Below are 20,967 nucleotides of genomic sequence, written 5' to 3' on the forward strand. Positions count from 1 at the left end.
AAATCTTGCCAAGGTAAGTATCACTCACAGTGTAATCAGACGGCTTTGGAGGTTTGTCCTGACATAATGGACGACTGGTTTCCTTATAAAAAAGATATTAAAGATCTTGAGATCCTTTTATGCTTTGTGCAAGCCTCATAAAAAGCCGTAAAAGGACAAGAGGATGTGGCATTTTCTTTATAACAATTTTCATGAGTAAGTTGTGTTACTATGGAACCGCTTTTATTAAAGCCAAGAAGAAAAAAAAAATGAAAGTATTCAATATGATACACTAGAAAATCATGTTGAACTGCTACACATCGTGGAACCTAATTTATGGAAGGCATCATAAAAAAAAGCTATTTTGCATAATATATAACTTAGTAGAAAGCCGAACAGTCTATTTATGGGTAAGATGGAAATTGCAGCTTCAAATTATCGTCAAAAATAGATAAAATTGTAAAGTTCTTCCGAGATGACGCACGTGTGCTATATCACATTCTCAAACAGCTGCATAGAGCACATAATATTTTCATCCTGTAAAAGAACAGAGCAGACTTGTTTAGGACCTCAGAGGATGTGACTGAAAGAAATCCAGTAGTTTAAGCTAGTTGTAAAAAAAAACATTTTGTCCAATAACGAGCATTAGCAGGAAAGTAAGACCCTAGAAATTTGCTATTTTGGTGACTTTAGTTTGTTGTACAGGTATGAGATTCGTTATCTGGAAACCCGTTATCCAGTAAACTCTGAATTACGGAAAGGCTTTCCCTTATAGACTCCATTTTATCCAAATATTCTTTTTTCTCTGTAATAATAAAACAGCACTTTGTACTTGATCCAAATGAAGATATAAGTATCTATTAGGTTTATATAATGTTTACATGGTTTTCTAGTAGACTTAAAGCACATGTAAAGGCAAAAAATAAAATCCCATTTTTACTTTCTTTAATGAAAAGGAAACCTATCTCCAATAAACTTTAATTAAAAAATGTGTACCGTTTTTATAAGAAACCTGACTGTATGCAGTGAAATTCTCCCTTCATTTACTGCTGTGGATAGGAATTGTCAGACGGTCCCTAACTGCTGAGCAGGGAAACAATCATACTTATGAACAGCAGGGGGAGCCCCCGCCTTACTTCCCAGCCATGCAGAACTCAAGCAGCTTTGTTTATGATGATCCCTAAGCAGCCCAGACCACACTGAGCATGTGCACAGTCTTAGTCTTGCAAAGATGTTTAGCAAAGTTACAAGATGGTGACCCCTTGTAGCCAACCTTGAAAGCATAAATTATTTGTTTGATTAGGCTTGTGGTGCAGTAAGTTCATGTTTATATTTAGTATACAAAATACAGCATTTCTAGTCTTATTCTATTTTAGAATTGACATGCCCTTTAAGGCATGAGATCCAAATTACAGAAAGATCCATTATCAGGAAAGCTCCAGGTCCGGGGCATTCTGGATAACAGGTCCCATACCTGTACTATGCTCCCTCTGCCCTATTGTCTCTTTTTCTTCTCTGCAGCTCAGATGAAGCATCAGGACTGTGCCATGTCCAGTTATGATATGGGGATTGTTAGGTAAAGACATAGTAAGTAAGGGTCTTGAGTCACAAGATGAGTTACACTGGGCGGCTCAACATGCAAAACGTGTGTTTACTGAATAAAAACAAAGCTCTGCAGCTCAGATGAAGCATCAGGACTGTGCCATGTCCAGTTATGATATGGGGATTGTTAGGTAAAGACATAGTAAGTAAGGGTCTTGAGTCACAAGATGAGTTACACTGGGCGGCTCAACATGCAAAACGTGTATTTACTGAATAAAAACAAAGATCTTTTTTTATAGGGAATTAATATTACCTATAAAATTGACTACCGAGTTCTTTATCCTTTCAATATGTGGACGGTCTAATTTAAAATTAGTGGGGCAAGCTGCAAAATAAGGGAACATACTTTATTCATACTGTATTCTTGAGGATATCACTTGGATAAATCCTGGAAGTCCCCTTGAATGCATCCTAGCTTGGTATCATTTAGATATGCAAACTAGGTCACTAATGGTCATGAGGAGCTACAGAGAAGAGTACTATATCGGGTCAGGTACTTAAGAATACCCACAAAGGGTCCCCAATTCCCTGACTGTGCAGGCAGTCAACGGGTAGTCTGCCTGGGTACCTTGTTAAGGTGCATCACTTGTGGACTGTGATGTCATTTCCAGTTTCATGGGTTCCAGGTCAAAAGGTAAGTTAACTTTTTGCAGGATGGGTCTGGGGACTTATTTGGGTTGCGAGTCATGGGTACAGGCCAGACACTGATCTGCACTGCCAGACTTGCTCAAGACTCTACTACAGAGTTAAAGGAGATCTACATATTAACAAAGAAATAGGTTGAAAATGCAACCCACAAAGCTCTGGGATTCTTTTACTAGTTCAAGGCAACCACAGTTCTTTGGCAATAAGAACTTTTTCTCTGCAGATGCCCCCAATAGATCCTATTCCTGCATTCTCGAGGCTGCTGTGAGTTGTCTAAGCTAAGGGACTGACTCAGTATACCATATGCTGTATGTACCTAATAACTTATTATTAATTAACTTAGAGTTGCATTACCTGGTAGCTTACAAACCATTACATAGCTTCTAGGACAGACAAATCACATTCTCTGCTTAGCTTCTCAGCTGCCCAGAATACACTGAGCATGTGCAGTGCCACTGACACGCAAAGCACAGACATGTGCTGGAGGGTTTAATAAATGAGGCATCTAAAGCCAATACTGCAACATTTTAAAAGTAACTACAGGTATGGGACCTGTTATACAGAATGCTCGGGACCTGGGGTTTTTCGGAGAAGGGAACTTTCCGTAATTTGGATCTTCATACCTTAAGGGGCAGATTTATTAAGGTTCGAAGTGAAAATTTGAATTTCGAATTCGAATTTTCGAGTTTTTTTTTATTGCCAAAACTGTCAAATTTGACTAGGGAATTATTCAAATTTGATCCGAGGTTTTTAAAAAATTTTAATTTGATTTTTGAAATTTATCATACACTGGCCCTATTCGCCACCTTAAACCTGCCAAATTGCTGTTTTAGCCTATGGAAGATGTCCTGGGATCAATTTGGATTTGTTTGCAACCTTCCTGACATTTGAAGTTTTTTTGTCGAAAAAACCTGAATCAAGTTTTTAAAATTCAAAAATAGTCTACTAGAAAATCATGTAAACATTAAATAAACCCAATAGGCTGGTTTTGCTTCCAATAAGGATTAATTATATCTTAGTTTGGATCAAGTACAAGCTTATGTTTTAATATTACAGATAAATGGGAAATCATTTTTAAAAATGTGGATTATTTGAATTAAATGGAGTCTATGTGAGATGGACTTCCTGTAATTCAGAGCTTTCTGGATAACAGGTTTCTGGATAACGGATCCTATACCTGTACCTGCAGAACATTTTTTAATGAAGTTAAATAGAATGTCACAAAATAAGTAACATACAAGTAAACGTGAGACATAAGCAAACTTGAATTTTTCAAGAAGAGGGTTTTGGTTCCAGGGCTTGAGGTGACCTGGAACAAGTTCTTCTCCAAAGGGCCAATACATCTTAAGGCAGTACATCCTGCTGGGAATTTGCTGTGCTGAGCAAACTGAAAATATCTCCAAACCTTGCGTATCTACCAGACCTGTAACATATTGACTGTGGGGGGAATGCAACATGTCCAACCAGCTCATTAAATTACTGGGCTTCAGCCTCCTGCTTGGAGGCGCCAACTTAAAATGGATAAATTGGGTATTTATTTCATGGCTTTAAACATATGAACATCTGCTGGATTTTAATTTTCCTGGCAGAAACAAAAAGCAGGCAAGAGTTACCTAACACACAAAATGACAAAGCAGTATGTCCCCTATATTGGTGCTTAGGGATAGGTTATGCTAAAGAACATGTTTTGATGCACACATTTTTATTTATATGGCAAATATGCAGATGTTTTGATTCTATAGATGTAAGGACCCTGAGATTTGGGTTAATTTACTCAGGCAGTTCCCCTTTAGTATTTGGACACCAAGGTGGTCCTTTAGTTTACCCGGACAGCTAGCTCTCCCTTCCTGGGTCCCCTGGGATTACTGCAGGCAGGGTTGCCCACTAGGTGGCAGTGTTTAACAATATAAAGGGGGTTAACCCCATGAGTGCGAAGTCTTTCCCCTGGGACCATGCCTCCCAGTGAGGTGTTACAGGACCGGGGCTCTGGTTCCTTGAAAGATAAGTGCTACACACTTGTAGTAGTCACACTGTGATAGTTACTCTAGGAGTGAAAGAAAATTCAGGGTAGCTAGAGAGCAGTTGTGGCTCCATCGAGGAGAAATAGTGGGGTTAGGACCCCGTGGTGGGTGAACCACTAGATCATACAAAGTCAAAAGTAAAGTGCCACACTCACACAACTCACTGTTTGAAGCCTCGGGTGTAAGCTGTACTCCTCTCTGCACAGGTTCTCTACACATGGGTTAAACAATTGCAGCAGCACTCCGATATTTGATCCAAATACTTTTTATTCATGCAACAACGGCAACGTTTCGGACTATTCCAGCCTTGAAAAAGGGCTGGAATAGTCCAAAACGTTGCCGTTGTTGCACGAATAAAAAGTATTTGGATCAAATATCGGAGTGCTGCTGCAATTGTTTAACCCATGAACCACTAGATCAGGGACACCAGTGGGTGAGTTGAGGACCAGATAGGGTATCAAGACCCCAGGCTGAATACAGTGGGTAAGGTGAGGACCAAATCGTGTGCCAAGAAACAAGACCCCAGGCTGGGAAATCCAGAGGAGCACTTGAGAAAGGAGGTTGTACAGGTATGGGATTCCGTTATCTGGAATGCTTGGGACCTGGTGTTTTCAGGATAACGGATCTTTCCAGAATTTGGATCTTTATAACTTAAGTTTACTAGAAAATCATATAAACATTAAATAACCCCAATAGGCTGGTTTCGCCTCCAATAAGGATTAATTATATCTTAGTTGGGATCAAGTACAAGCTACTGTTTTATTATTACAGAGAAAAAGAAACTTCATTTTAAAAAAGTTTTATTATTTAATTATAATGGAGACTATGGGAGGCGGTCTTTCCGTAATTCAGAGCTTTCTGGATAACGGGTTTCTGGATAACCGATCCCATACCTGTACCTCCAAAACATTGTGTGTGAATCTCGATAAACTACAAGTTTTTTGCACATTTGTGTGTGCCATCTGATTTTCTACTATATACGGATTACTGAAATCAAGGTTTGCAGCAAGGTTTCCAGATCTGTATCGCATATTGTCTGTCTTGGAGCATACGCTATCCCACTGGAGGGATTATTATTGAAGTTTGCTGCAAAGAACTGTGTCTGACTGATTATCCTGCTGCATGGACCTACACCAGGTACCGGGAGTTGCACTGGGGTCCAGGGCACATCACAAGCAGTTTTAGCCTGGTTACACACAGCCTTAATACACAGCAAAAGTACACTCAAGGGTGTGCTACATAGAAAAATATGAAATGTATTTCAATGGCTTTGCCTTTCCATGCAGTGAAGATGTGCTTTGTTGCAAACAAGAAAAATCATCATTTAATATATGGCGGCAGATTCATTATGGAGTGAACAAGGGAACCCAGCATTCTGAAATATTTTAAGATTTATAAAAACATTCATGACTGTCAGGACGATTTTCATAGAGAAAACTCATGGTTACGGATGTCAGTCAAGGGCACTAAATTTATGTCCTGAGAGTTCCAATAGCTTTTGCTTTCAAATAAATAGTTTTTACTTACTTTTTGGCAGCTCTCTATGAATTCTTCTATAGTAACCACTCCATCTTTATTAATATCCATTTTCTGCAAATTAAAAGAAAAAAAATAATCCATGTACTGTGTATATATATATATATATATATATATATATATATATATATATATATATATATATATATATATATATATATATATATATATATATATATATATATATATATATATATATATATATATATATATTAGCAAATCTTCTTACCTGGAAGAAATTCTCCACATGTTGCCTTGGTGTTTCCTCTCTGACTAGAGGGTATGTACATTTTCCCATCATGTCATAAATGGATTTAATTATATCAAACATCTCCTAAAATGAATGTTGAAGAGATAAGATACTGATCAGTTAGGAATAAGAGTTGTTATTTGCAGATAAATATGACTTTTTAATAAACAGTATCAATAAAAAATATTTACTGATCAAAGGAAATGGCCAAGTGGACTAAAGCTACTCTGGAAAAAAATGGTTTGGCTCTCATTTTGCCCAATACAGGTATGAGACCTTTTATCCAGAATGCTCGGGACCTGGGGTTTTCTGGATAATGGATCTTTCTGTTATTTGAATCTTCACTCCTTAAGATTACTAGAAAATCATGTAAACGTTAAATAAACTTAAATAGGATTGTTTTGCCACCAAAAAAGAGTAAGTTGGGATCATTACAAGGTACTGTTTTATTATTACAGAGAAATAGGAAATCATTTTTGACAATTTCGAAAATTTGGATAAAAATTTGGATAAAATGAGGGATATACCGAATCCAGGATTTGGTTTGGGATTTGGCCAGGATTCTGCCTGTTTCAGCAGGATTCAGCCGAATCCTTCTGCCCGGCCGAATCCGAACCCTAATTTGCATATGCAAATCGTATGACTTTTTGTCACAAAACAAAGAAGTAAAAAATGTTTTCCCCTTCGGATTCGGTTCGGGATTCGGCCGAATCTTTTGCAAAGGATTCTGGGTTTCGGCTGAATCCAAAATAGTGGTTTCGGTGCATCCCTAGTAAAAAATGTTTTCCCCTTCCCACCCCTAATTAGCATATGCAAATTAGGAACCAGATTCGGTTCGGTATTCTGCCGAACCTTTCAAGAAAGAGGGGGAAAGACGCCAAATCCAAAATAGTGGATTCAGTGCATCTCTAGACAAAATGGAGTCTATAAGAGATGTCTTCTCTGTAATTCAGATCTTTCTGGATAACGGCTTTCCGGATAACGGATCCCATATCTGTATACGTTTTTTAGTCCTTCCTATTTTACTAGATTTTGACGCGAGCAACTTTACCGTTGCGCATCCAAATTTTTTGGATTTCTGCAAATTTTCGACTATGTAACATATATATATATATACTATTATATATACAAAATATGTAAATGTATAACATCAAAGTTCTCCTTATATGGCGAGGTGGTTTCAACAAATAGTTCTGTTATCTTTTTTTTTTTCTATGCCAAACAGTTTTCCTATTTATTGCCACACAGGGACCCAATTAACAAATCGGAAAGAAGGGAAAATGCTGTAGACGGATATGAATTATTCAATGTTTATTATCTCGATCTTGAGATATTTTCCAGCAATAACTATGCTACTGAGAAGTTACCTCTTTTGTTATGTATCCATCTTTATTTATATCATATAAATTAAAAGCCCAGTTTAATTTTTCCTGAATTGTGCCGCGAAGCAATGTAGACAGACCGATTACAAAATCCTGCAATGATAAAATATACATTGGTACATAACACGTGAACAGTGAAAAAGAACAGTGGAATATAAACTAGTGCATAATGTTCTGAGTGAGTTCAGGATAAATTGATTCACAGCAAGGACATATGGGAATAAATAGACAGATGTTGCCCGGTCTATGTCCCCCGCTGGTATATGGATTAACACTGCTGAAGGCCAGCCAGACACTTGCCCATTACCAAGGATTTCACCGCTGTTTGTTCTGTTGCATATCACAGCAGAGTATTTCTCTATTAACACTTCATGAAGGATATTGTGATGTTTTCCTTGACAACTAAGAATGAAATCAAGCCCCACAAACGGTTTTATTAATTTTCATTAGAAAAAAAAAGATTATTTTCTAGTTTATACTCTACAGTGTTTTACACTTTATTTTATTGATTTTCTCTGAGCACTGGTCTGTGCTGACTTTTAGCAATAGGACACCAGCAAGGGGTTGAAATGAATTGATTCTGAAGTTTTGTTTATCCGGTTGTCAAAGCTTGTATTTCCTGAGTCCCCTATACCCTAGCTATTGGAATAAAGTGTTCTCTATGCTTTGCTTCTGAACTTAGCCTCTCCTTCAATCAGGGCCGGCCTTAGGCCTATTGGACCAATTGGGCCCAATAGGGCCCCGCACCTCTGGGGGCCCCGCACCACAGGGCAGCACAGATAATATTTCCCTCAGCACATGATGCTGCCTGGCCTGCCCCCAACTTTAAGAGTCCAGCCCATCCCCAAATCCATAGGTCCAGCCCACCCCCAACTCTGATAAGCCAGCCTATCCCCCAACTCCATAGGTCTAGCCTGCCCCCAACTCTCATAGGCCCAGCTTTCCTCCCACCTTGATAGGCCCTGCCTGCCCCCAATCCAACCAAGCCTGCTCCCAAGCTGAATCGGCCCAGCCTGCCCCAAACTAATTGGCCCAGTCCACTCTCCTATTTCCTCCCCCTCTCTCTCTTACCCTGTGTGCCCCTATTATGTGCCCCTATTTCATCCCTCTCACTCTCTTACCTTGTCTGCCCCATTCCTTTCTATTTTGTGCCTGTATGCACTTATTTTCCTAAATACTTGGTGTGTCAGTAGCCAGCAACACTTTGTCTCGGGGCTCCGCCAACATGGTCCCAATTGGGCCCCACATTTGATAGGATCAGTCCTGCCTTCAATCACCCAACTCATTCCTAATTGCAAGAATTCTCTCAAGCTTTTGTCTGTGTCTAGAATTATCTGCCACTAGTGATGGGCGAATTTCTCCCGTTTCGCAAAAAAAATTAGCAAATTTCCTGCGAAATCTGCAAAAACAGCGAAAAATTTGCGAAACTCGAAAATTCACGCCCACGTCAATTTTGACGACATTGCCAATTTTGATGCCGGCATGAAAGTCAATGGGCGTCTGTATAGTGTTGTGAAATGAAGAAAATTCACTGTGAATTTGAGGCAGTTGAATGTATTCGCCCATTACTATCTACCATTAGTGATGGGGGAATTTATTCGCCTGCCGTTTTTTGTCGTCAAAAAACGGCACAGTTTCGCAAATTTTTCGCCGTTTCGCGGGAAATTCGCAAATTTTTCGGCAAATTCGCCCATCACCTAAACTTATCTCTTCCCCTCCAAATGTTCAAATGCTGCCTAAAGACCCACCTATTTTAAAAAGCCTTTTTGACACACCCCCTTTATTCTTTAACAATGTTCATTTATTGAACTGTATTGCTATAATATTTTTGAAAAACTTGTGCCCCAGTCTAACTTATTTACAAAGATTAATGGGGTTGTTAACTTTTAGTACGATGCAGAGACAATTTGCAATTGGTTTTCATGTTTTATTATTTGTGATTTTTAAATTATTATTCTTTTTATTCAGAAGCTCTCTAGTTTGCAGTTTCAGCAATTTGGTTGATAGGTTCCAAATTATCTTAGCAAGCTTGCACTCATTTGAATAAGAGACTGGAATATGAGCAGGAGAGGTCTGAATAGAAAGATGAGTAATAAAAAGTAGCAATAACAATACATTTGTAGCCTTAAAGAGCATTTGTTTTTTTAGATGGGGTCAGTGACCCCCATTTGAAAGCTGGAAAGAGTCAGAAGAAGAAGACCACTGGCCATTCTATAACACACTAAGGGGCACATTTACTATTTACTCGAAGTAAAATCCTTCGACTTTGAATATCGAAGTCAAAGGATTTATCGCAAATGCTTTGATCAAACGATTCGAAGCATTTTAATCCATCGATCGAAGGATTTTCCTTCAATCAAAAAAAGCTTAGAAAGCTTATGGGGACCTTCCCTATAGGCTAAAATTGGTGCTCTAATGGTCGAATAGTCGAACGATTTTTAGTTCGAATCGTTCGATTCTAAGTCAAAGTAGCCAATTCAATGGTCAAAGTAGCCAAAAAAAAAAACTTCAAAATTCAAAGTATTTTTCATTCTAATCCTTCCCTCGAATTTAGTAAATGTGCCCCTAAAAGTTAACTTAAGGGTGAACTAGCCCTTTTAATTCAAAAAGTGGAGTTGCAAAGTCTACTGAAAGCAACATGTTTCCAATGCACTTTTGCAAAAACATATGGGGTTATTCAATAAAAGGCACCAAGTTTGCCCAGGAGCAAATAACTAATAGCAACCAATCAGCAGGAAGAATTTACCGGTAACCTGTTTGAAAGCAAACATCTCATTGGTTGCTTCTGGGCAAACTTAGTGCCTTTTATTACATATAGGGGTTAGTATTTTGGCTGAAACCATAAAACAAAAAAAGGTCCCTTATCTGGTGAACTCCAACCTTTCTAAACCTGTAAAGTCACTGTGAAAGTCCATAATCCAGCAACAAGCGTGGGGCCACGTGGTGAATAGTGCAACCCTATTCTGTCATTTATCTGTTCTGTGATGAGAAAAGTTCTTGGCAAATTAGTTGATATATAAATTCTCATAAATAAAATGTGTTCAACAACATCAGGTTACATTAAACATATTAAATGAGAAAACAGCTGGTCTGTTGTTCTCATTTCTTCCTGCTGTTTTAATCATACCGTGTACAATGTGACTGATTTGGATTAGACCATGAAATGACATTTAAATACATTTTTGATCTCATGAATATGTGAAATGTGTTTAAGAATATGAAAAAAACAAACTTATCTAAATCAAGAGAATTCATAATAAGCATCTGCCTGATAATACGAAATAAACTCTACGGGTTATTGTTATAAGTCACATTGATTTATTAAGGTATATTTTAGCTTAAAAAGAAAAACTTATTATGTTATTATTTTTTTTGTGTGTGTTTGGTTTACCCATGTGCTGTGGTATAGTTATATATGGGTCAGACTCAACAACCCACATGGAAGGTTGCAGGTGACTGACCAGTGATTTGGTGCATGTTGTGGGTCACCCCTGAGTTTATTTAGGGGCAGGGAGAAGTAAAAGTTTTTTAAGGGGGGCTCAGGACCCTAAAGCTACCAATTAAAGGGAAACCTATTAATGAAAACTAACATTACTACATTAAAGGGCACATATTGAAGAAACATTGTGATCTGCACCGGGAACTCTTTTCTAATTATCAAGATATTAGCAGTTTTTTAAAATATAAATTTGAAACAACAGCCCCACCTACTGTTTCTGCTCAGGAAATTATGTTAGTTAGAATCATTTTAGGTTTCCCCAGGTTAGTTCTAAGCAGATCGATGTCACAAGACTTGTTTAAGGTAGTGATGTAAAATATGCTGTTATCTTGAAAACTAAAATAAATTAATAAAAAAATATATACAATAATTAGTGTAGCATGCAAAGGTGCTCAGAAGAGCATTCTGAGCAGTTTTACATTAATTAGTTCCGACGGTTGATATTTCCTTTAAGTATCTGCCTGTTCAACAAGCCAAAACAAACAGACACCTGTTTTAAACTCCACCAAAATGAGGTTACGGACCCACCACACTCAAAGTCTGGTTGCTGTTGTCAAATTCTTCAAAACCCAACTAGAGAGCATAACAAAATATGCAACTTTATAAATTATATAACAGTATCATTATAACCTCAACTTCCTTTGATGCCAACTCCTGTGCAGATTCTGCACCCCAATAATAGCGAGCTATGTTCCCTTTATTTTAGCACTCAAGCAGATTCACCATCAGCTGATATAAGCATTCAACACCCCTGAACCACACAATTCCTATACTATCCATTATCCTTATTCTTAAAGCATTTGCTTCATGTTTATTTTTTATTTTATTGCTTTTTATTATCCAGTTTTGATGCAATGTTTAAATAAGTCCATTGAATAATTTGTATGTATTTTTTTTAAAAATGCCAGCAAATACAAGACCAGGAATCATCATACATTTACTCCTATGTGCACATAGGGGGTTATTTATCAAAGGTCGAATTTTAGAGCTATGTGAGCTTTTTTAAACCTTACAACTCGAATGGTTTCAAATTAAAGAAAAAACTTGAATGGAAAAATCGAGAATCAGCTAGTTCCGGGTTAACAACCTGAAAACTCGAATTGATCGAGTTTTCGTCAAAAAAGACCTTGAATCACTCAAAGGGGCAAATTCACTAAGATTCGTAGTTGTGCCAGGCGTAACTTCGCCGCACTTCGCCAGGCGTAGTTTCGCCAGCTCTCCGCAAATTCACTAAAATCCGAAGTTGCGCACAGGGGTAGCGTAAGTTTGCGAAGTTGTGCTAGCGTTGTTTCGCTAAGCGAAGCGAAGTTACACTAGCGATGGTTAATTTGCATACGGCGCCAAATTCAAATTTCAATGGAATACGTAGAATCACTACAAATGCCTGGGAAACCTTCAAAACATCAAATAAAATTTTTTTTTTGCCCTACACATGTGCCCACTATGTGCCCACTGTATAGTTAAGTTGCCATGAATTAGGAAATGTAGGGGGGAAGGAGGGGAGCCCCAAAAAATTTTTCGATCTTTTTCAGCCTATCACCCATGATATAGAAAAAACGCCAGTGTTTTTTGGGACTTAGAAAAACTTTTTTTGAAGCAATCCCTATCTACTCTATTGCGCTTCGCCTGGTCTGAGGTGGCGAAGGAAGTCTAGTGAATTTGCGTAGTTACGTCCGTAGCGAAAATTCGCCAGGCGTAAGGGTGCGAAGTAACACTAGCGAATTTACGCCAGCGTTTGTTAGTGAATTTGCGAAGTAACGAAAATGCCCAACGCTAGCGAATTGACGCTAGCATTAGGCGCTTCGGCGCGTAGTGAATTTGCCCCAAAGTTTTTAAGCTCAACCCACCAAAAAAAACTCGAACATCATGAAGGCTATTAAGATCTTCAAATGGTTCAAGGGACCTCTGACATTGACTTCTACATGAACTCGACCCCATGTCAGGTTATAATAAATCTCAAAAAAATTATTTTACCTGAAAAATCTATTTTTGACTCAAAAACACCCTCAAAAACTTAGTTTTTCATGGAAAAAACAGCTCAACCTTCAATAAATCTGCCCCTTATGTGCAAATAATGTTATCTAACAGAAAATCATCTCACTTATTAAAATAAAACACAGAATAATTTACAGCAAAGGCATACGATATTCTGATATAATGCAAATGCCTTACTCTCCATAAATACGCAGTGAAAAGGGAAGAAACAAAGCAGATTTGTGACAGCAGTCATTTAAGAACTAATGAATTTTGTTGCAACATCGTTTTTCCTAAATAGAGGAACATCAATACAGTTCTTTCTTTTTTATGTAAAGAAAAGTAAAGTTCCTTTTCTGATTTACAGTTGGAAACTGTCTAGAAAGTGCCGCTGTGGTAACAAATTAATTATATTAACTGTATATTTTTATAATCTTAAAATAATGGCTGTAAATTGCAAAATGGCTGTCGTGATTTTGATGGTGTCGTTTTCATTTCTAAATACATTTACATTTCAAATAATTAACTGAACCAGTAAGTGTATATTGGTGTGTAGGCAGCCATCTCAGGTCATTATGCCTAAACCTCTGCTCTTTAGAAAGAGCCAGCACTTCATGATGGAACTGCTTTCTGATAAGTTATTATTTCTCCTATTCAATGTAACTGAAGGAGTCACAGTGGGACTTGGACTATTACTATTGAGTGCTGTTCTTAGATCAACCAGGGAGATGTTATTTGGTTACATTCCCATTGTTGGGTTGATAGGCTGCTGGGAGAGAAAGGGAGGGTATCCCTGTTTTGGCACTGTCTTTGTGCATGTTCCTGAGGGTATCTTAGTGGGTGTGTGGCTTAGGGTTGCCATTTATTGCCCGATCTGACTCCGGGCAGGGGGCAGGGATTTGATATAACTGGGGCGGAGCCGTGACGTACCGGGGAAGTGGGTAGTTATGTCAGGGGTGGGGCTATGTTGTGGTGATCGGCGATTGGCTGATTGTCACGTCAATTATAGGAAATCTTCCCCAGTTTTCCTAATTTAGAAAACCGGGCAGGCAGTTTTGACCCAGGCAACCCTTCAAAAACCAGGCAGGTGGCAACCCTAGTGTGGCTGGATAGCAAAACAGCAGAGTTTTTGGAAAAAGTCTTATCAGATCCCAAGTGTATCATAGGACTTCTCCATATGTGAAGCCACTTCAATGCATTAATAATAACGGCAATGCAAACAGGAACAAAAAGCTCAAGCTACTTTGTATGCAAAACAGTTCAGTTATTCTAGTACCCCCAAAATGTTGTGAGCAAAGCTGAAACCTGTACAAAGATAATCTTCCATTGGCTTAAAGAACCATTATCCCTTTTCCATGAACACCAAGAAAGGATGAGTAATGGAAGTAGAGAATTAAAATAAAGTTTACCAATGAAAAGGGATTATAGGATTTTGAGGTTGCATGTTCATTACTTTGTATTACGATTGCTGAAACTGAAAGAACTGCATCTAGTTCAACCCTCCATGGGCTTTCTTTGTATTGAAGCACAAATTAAGCCCCTAGTGAATAATCAACTAATTCAGCCCAAGGCCGTGTATTTCATCCTGATTCCAAGATGACATTTTGAATTCCTTGCAAATAAGACTTGTCCCTGGAGTAGTTATTGTGAGCACCATCAGCAGATAAAAATGGCATAAGGGAGTTTGTGAAGAATTATGTAACTATACATTTTATATATATATATTAATCATTTTCAAGAATCTGTTCTGCTTCCGTACAATGTCAATTCAATGTGATGTTTAAATTAATTTCCAATCACCGTGACCTATTGAAGATGTCTAAATCATTTTCTATAGATAGTGAGCAGTTCAGAAATAAGATTTCCATTTGGTTGCGTTTGAGAACAAACAGCAGGTTATTTAAAGGAAAAGGAAAGGTTAAAACTAAGTAAGCCTTATCAGAAAGGTCTATATAAATATACCAGTAAACCCTCAAAGTAATGCTGCTCCTCAGTCAAAAGAAACACCACATTTCTTTCCTTCTATTGTGTACACATGGGCTTCTGTATCAGACTTCCTGTTTTCAGCATAAACCTCCTTGCCCCGGGCGTGAGCATGCTCAGTTTGCTCCTCTCCCTTCTCTGCTGTAATCTGAGCTCAGAGCTTTAAGTGAGCAGGGAGAGACTCAGGCAGGAAGTGATGTCACACAAGCTAATACTGCAGCTGCTATCCTAAACAAACGGAGAGCTTCTAGAGCTTTTTACTCAGGTATGGTAAAACATTCTACAGAATAAATATAACATTCTAGCTTGCACTATTGCAGCTAATCTATTGGCAATAAACATCTTCTGTAGCTTTCCTTCTCCTTTAAAACATTGTCTACAAACAGTGAGGCAGACATCCCTAGGACGGCAACCAATTTAAATACCCCTAAACAAATTTAAACTGTATTAATGTGATTTAACATGCAACGTAAATGACTTTACTCACCTCAAAACTTACAGATCCGTCATGGTCTGTATCAAATGCGTTAAACAGAAAATGTGCATATGTGGATGCATCTGGGAATGAAAAAAAAAATTATATTGATTTTTTTCACTTTCTGTAAAACACAGCACTATAGCAGCATTACTCTATTATCATATGGCTGTATACCTTCATAAAGTGATGCTGACACAAAAAACGACTTTTCAAAATATTACATTAAAGGAGAAGGAAAGGTTAAAACTAAGTAAGCCTTATCAGAAAGGTCCATCTAAATATACCAGTAAACCCCCAAAGTAGTGCTGCTCTGAGTCCCCTGTCAAAAGAAACACTGCATTTCTTTCCTTCTATTGTGTACTCATGGGCTTCTGTATCAGACTTCCTGCCTTCAGCTTAAACCTCATTGCCCTGGGCAAGAGCATGCTCAGTTTGTTCCTCTCCCCCACCCCCCTCCCTTCTCTACTGTAATCTGAGCCCAGAGTAGGGAGAGACTCAGGCAGGAAGTGATGTCACACCACATTAATTCTGCAGCTGCCATCCTAAACAAACAGAGAGTTTCTAGAGCTTTTTACTCAGGTATGGTAAAACATTCTACAGAATAAATATAGCATTCTAGCTTGCACTATTGCAGCTAATCTATTGGCAATACAATGCCTCAGTAGCTTTCCTTCTCCTTTAAGGGGCTGATTTATCAGGATGGATGTAACCTTTTTCTTTGCACCTAGATTGAACTCAAATGACATCAAAACTCAAATGGTATCTTATTTAAAGGAACAGTAACATCAAAGTGTTTTAAAGTAATACAAATATAATGCAATGTGGCCCTGCACTGGTAAAACTGCTGTGTTTGCTTCAGAAACACTACTATTGTTTATATAAATACTTTAAAACACTTTCAAGTCCTGCAACCCGAAAACTCAAATTAATTACGTTTTGTACGGGAGACAACTCCAAAACGAATACATTGAGTTCTTGATTTGAGTTTTTGCCCAAAACCCTCAGAAAAAAACTCGAACATCAAGCAGGCTGTTGACCTCTTGAAATGGTTCCAGGGACCTCTGCCATTAATTTCTACATGACCTCAGCAGGTTTTAGGTGATGACCTATCAAATTCAAGTTACTTCCAGGGTAGCAGGATGATAAATCTTCTTGCGAAGAGCAAGGCGCCGGCGTCAATTCCCGGGCATCAAAATTGATGCCAGCCACAATTCCCCGCCGGTGACAATTTTGATGCCGGCGACAGTTGTGATGCCTATGACAATTGAAGGGACGCCCATTGACTTTAATGCCCGTCAAATGTCCAGGTGTCAAAATTCGCGTTTTGCTAATTTTTCATCCAACAAATTCGCCCATCACTAGCGTAGACTCATGCATTTCGTTCAACAGAATGCAATGTGTAATTGCTTTCACGTTACATACCAATGTTTAAAGGCTGCTTTTCTGCAACATGTTATTAATGCTGAGTTAGTATGCTCCAGTGAAATCTACTAAGCCTATTCACTTAAAGAGGTGGTTTAGTGTAAAGTTTTAGTATGTTATTGAATGGCCAATTCTAAACAACTTTTCAATTGGCCCCTTTAATCGGTATATGCATGTGCAGGTATGGGACCTGTTATCCAGAATGCTTGGGACCTGGGGTTTTCCATAATTTGGATCTTCATACGTTAAGGGGCAGATTTATGATGGGTCAAATTGAAAAATCTAATTTTTAAATTCAAATTTTGAGCTAATTTTAGTGTACTTCAAGTAGGGAATAGTCCAAATTTGATTCGAATTTGAAAAAAAAAAATCAAAAATTCAAATATCGAAATTTACCATGTCCTTATTGACCATCTAAAACCTACCGAATTGCTGTTTTAGCCTTTGGGCGTCCTCCTAGAACCTATATGGCGTCATTTGGTGGACTTTTTTTAGAATGATCGAATTCAGCCTATTCATTCGAAATTCATACTGAATTTCGGTTGGTCCTTTTATTATTGGAATTTCGAGTTAACGGGAGTTTAAAAAAAGTCGCATCACCTCGAAATTCGCATTTCCTACAAAATTTGCAAAACTGATGAAAAATTAGCAAAACTGTGATTTTGATGGCGGTGTTGGAACCGTCGCTGCCATCGGAAAAAGTTTTTCAACGCCAGCAAATTTTCACTGCAAATTCGTGAATGTATTCGCCGGCCGCGAAACGTGCAAATTCACCGCAAATTCACTACCATTGTCCTTTGATCCTACAATTGATTGTTATGGCTGAAAATAAGCAGTAATGACATTTGCTTTCCACATACCCTTTTTTGATAATTTTCCCAAAATATTAAAATGTTTACTGAACCCCCTGATCATCCAATCGTATCAGCTCTATTGCTTCCCATTTACCTGTTTTTATTGATTATTTTCTGTAGCCGTTTGTGATTAATTTACCGTTTTATCTTAAATATACCACCTTGATTTATAATTTATGTTTTATAAAATGTTAAATGGGAAGAAGATATTGTTTTAGTGTCTCTCGATGTTCAGTTGCTGTGTACCTGCGTTCCCTATCATGTTGGGGATAAAGACTCCCCAGTAACAAATGCCCCCCTTAAAGGAAATCTATACCCCCAAAATGAATACTTAAGCAACAGATCATATTAAGTGGCATATTATAGAATCTTACCAAACTGGAATATGTATTTAAGTAAAAATTGCCCTTTCTTGCCTTGAACCCCCATTTTGTGATGGTCCCTGTGCTGCCTCAGAGATCACCTGACCAGAAATACTGCAGCTCTAATTGTAACAGGAAGAAGTGTGGAAGCAAAAGACACAACTCTGTCTGTTAATTGGCTCAACTGACCTAACATGTATGGTTTGTTTGGCTTGTTTGTGTGCACTGTCGTACGATCCCAGGGAGTGGCCCTTATTTTTTAAAATGGCAGTTTTCTATTTAGGATTACCCAGTGGCACATACTAATAGAAAAGTATATTATTATGAAAATGGTTTATTTACATGAAGCAGGGTTTTACATATGAGCTGTTTTATGCAATATCTTTGTATAGAGACCTACATTGTTTGGGGGTATAGTTTTCCTTTAACTGCCTACCATCGCCCCCTCTCCCTCCCCACACTGTGTGCATTAGTAAAAAGGTGCCCCTGAAAAAAAAACCTGACTCTAAAATGCAGAGCAACACAGTTGGGACTGGAAAAGAATATGCTGGGGAACTTCGCTGCATTTTAGGGTTAGGTTTTTTTGTTTGCTTTCTGTCTGCACATTGACTTGAAGGAGAATGAGAGCAGTGTGTGCACGCATGTATGGAAAGATATAGTGATAGACATGTGTTTCTTCCCCCTTATTCCGTTCTGATAGCTCCTCACAAACTCAGTAACCACAGCCGTGTATTATAATCTGGTTTTGCTATACTTTGTGTTCCTTATTTATATAGTTGCCTTTATAGTACGCGTTTGTACAGCAGGTGCCTTTTTCAGAAACCGCCAGTAGGTGAAGACAGAGAGCACTCTTTGTTGCTGTTAGCATATGCATCAGTATGTAGACCAAAATATCAGTCCATATACATGAATGGTTAATAAAATGGTTAAAGGGGTTGCTCACCATCCAAACACTTTTTTGTTTTCAGCTTGTCCCCCAGAAATTATTCAATTATTTTCCATTTATTCATTTTTTACAGTTTTTTCAAAGTCTAAGTTTAAAGTTTAATCTTCGTGTCTTAAATATATTACATCTTAAATGATAGATTAATATCTTAAATATATTGCAATATATGCACAAACAATCCCTGTTTTGTTTAAAGGGTAAGGCATTTTTAGTATCTGTATGCACAAAATGTTTAAAATGACCTTAATATATTGATAATGGGTTGAGTGCAGAGGAATCTTGTATTTGTCTATGTGAATTTTGTGGTCACAGCCTCATTGCACCCCCGCTTAATGTTTTTAAAAATTAGTGGTGAGCACTTTTCCTTGTCTGTTATAATTTATAGAGGAGCAGTGACCAGCTCATGTTGTAGCTCCCACCCTTCCCAGCTATAGTCAGGTGATCCCACTGGTGTCTAATAAAAGGGCAGCCAAGTTTGGGAGTTTTACTTTGAAAGCAGCAAGTAAGTTGCAGGTAAAACTTAGTCCCTTTGTAAAATGTATAATGAAGCAATAGAATTCTTAATGAATCAGATAAAATTAAGCATAGGACTGGCCAGATATGGGATGACTTTGACGTAGTTGGCCATCTTAAATATATTGCTATATATGGACAAACAATCCCTGTGTTGTTTAAAGGGTAAGGCATTTTAAGTAGCTTAAGGCACAACATTTTTCAATGACCTTAATATATTCATAATGGGTTGAGTGCAGAGGATCTCTTGTATTTGTCTATATGTATATGTATATATAAAGTCCAGAAGAAGACTGCTGCACACACTTGAAAAGTGGATAATGCCCTGGTGTTACAACAGTTAGAATATATAAAGATTAGAAAAATGCTGTTGCACTCAAGGCTTGATAAATCCTCCAGTGAGAATTGAAACGTCAATTTAAATTAAGTGCAACAGCATTTTTCTAAAATCCAAGTATCAGCACTTACCAAATGAAGAGCATAAGTTGGGTGTTAACCGAAAATAGACTCATGTACCACAGAAAGCCCTCACGGCAAAAAAATATGGAAAAGTTCACCAGTCTTTATTACACCATGCTTTCTATGGTATATATATATATATATATATATATATATATATATATATATATATATATATATATATATATATATATATATATATATATATATATATATATATATATATATATATATATATATATATTGTAAAAGACCCAGGATGAATCCCTTGGCTAACTGTCTTCTACTATTATTATTATTGTTGTTATTAAGTTTTAACGCATATTTACAAAGCCCCCAACATATTCTGCCCTCTGTGGGAGCCTTTCAAGATTTTCTCATACAGCTGAATAGAGAGAGATCATTACATGAATAAGGAAGTAGGCATACAAGTCATCTGGCCCGGCATAAGCAGTTAATATTTGATTACAAAAACAAAGTATTCCCTGAAATCAATAGTTAGAGAAGTGCAATCCTCAACATCTGCTGTTTGCATTATTTACATATTTCCATTGCAGCTCTGTGTATCTCTGATACGGTGCCATCTCAAGTGTTGCGCTAGAGTAAAGCGCTGATAAACAAGCCCTTATGGTTTCTAAAGCTGTTGTCGAATGTAGAAGTACGGAGAATCTGTTCCCAGAGCAATAGCTCTATAGCATTTTGTAAGATATTGCATTCTGAAAGCTGGGGGAGACTGGGTATTACTCACCTCCTTGTGGGAAGAACTGGGCATAGATATCTTTAAAGGTCTCTTCATTAACAATTCCACTGGGACATTCCTATAATATGTCAATAAAAAAATAAAAGCTCATTAAGGCATAAGTACATATAGCATACACACTTCATTTGCAGTATCTCAATATTTTTAGAGGTGGATCCCCCAAACCTTTGAGTAGCCGACTTGTGTCTGTACATTAAACAGAACCTTACAGGCCCTTTTAAAATTATAACCCCCACCAGCTGCTGGGTTTAAAATATAAAATAACAAGACCTGTATTAAGACATTGCTATAGACAGCATTTT

The 20,967-nt window shown here is 37.7% G+C and overlaps 1 protein-coding gene across 2 annotated transcripts in view; it reads right to left on the reverse strand.

Moving 5' to 3' along the window:
- Positions 1-205: 205 nt before the first annotated feature.
- Positions 206-20,967, reverse strand: part of kcnip4.L (Kv channel interacting protein 4 L homeolog) — a 196,709-nt gene continuing 175,947 nt past the window's right edge. For both annotated transcript variants that reach the window (XM_041582913.1, NM_001096062.1), the window contains 6 exon segments: positions 20,654-20,723; positions 15,359-15,429; positions 7,401-7,508; positions 6,013-6,117; positions 5,775-5,837; positions 206-516 (listed from right to left, as the gene is read on the reverse strand). In XM_041582913.1, the coding sequence (XP_041438847.1) occupies positions 469-516; positions 5,775-5,837; positions 6,013-6,117; positions 7,401-7,508; positions 15,359-15,429; positions 20,654-20,723 (465 nt within the window). In that variant the 3' untranslated portion in view covers positions 206-468.

The sequence above is a fragment of the Xenopus laevis genome, chromosome 1L (assembly GCF_017654675.1).
Source record: "Xenopus laevis strain J_2021 chromosome 1L, Xenopus_laevis_v10.1, whole genome shotgun sequence".
Lineage (NCBI taxonomy): Eukaryota > Metazoa > Chordata > Amphibia > Anura > Pipidae > Xenopus > Xenopus laevis.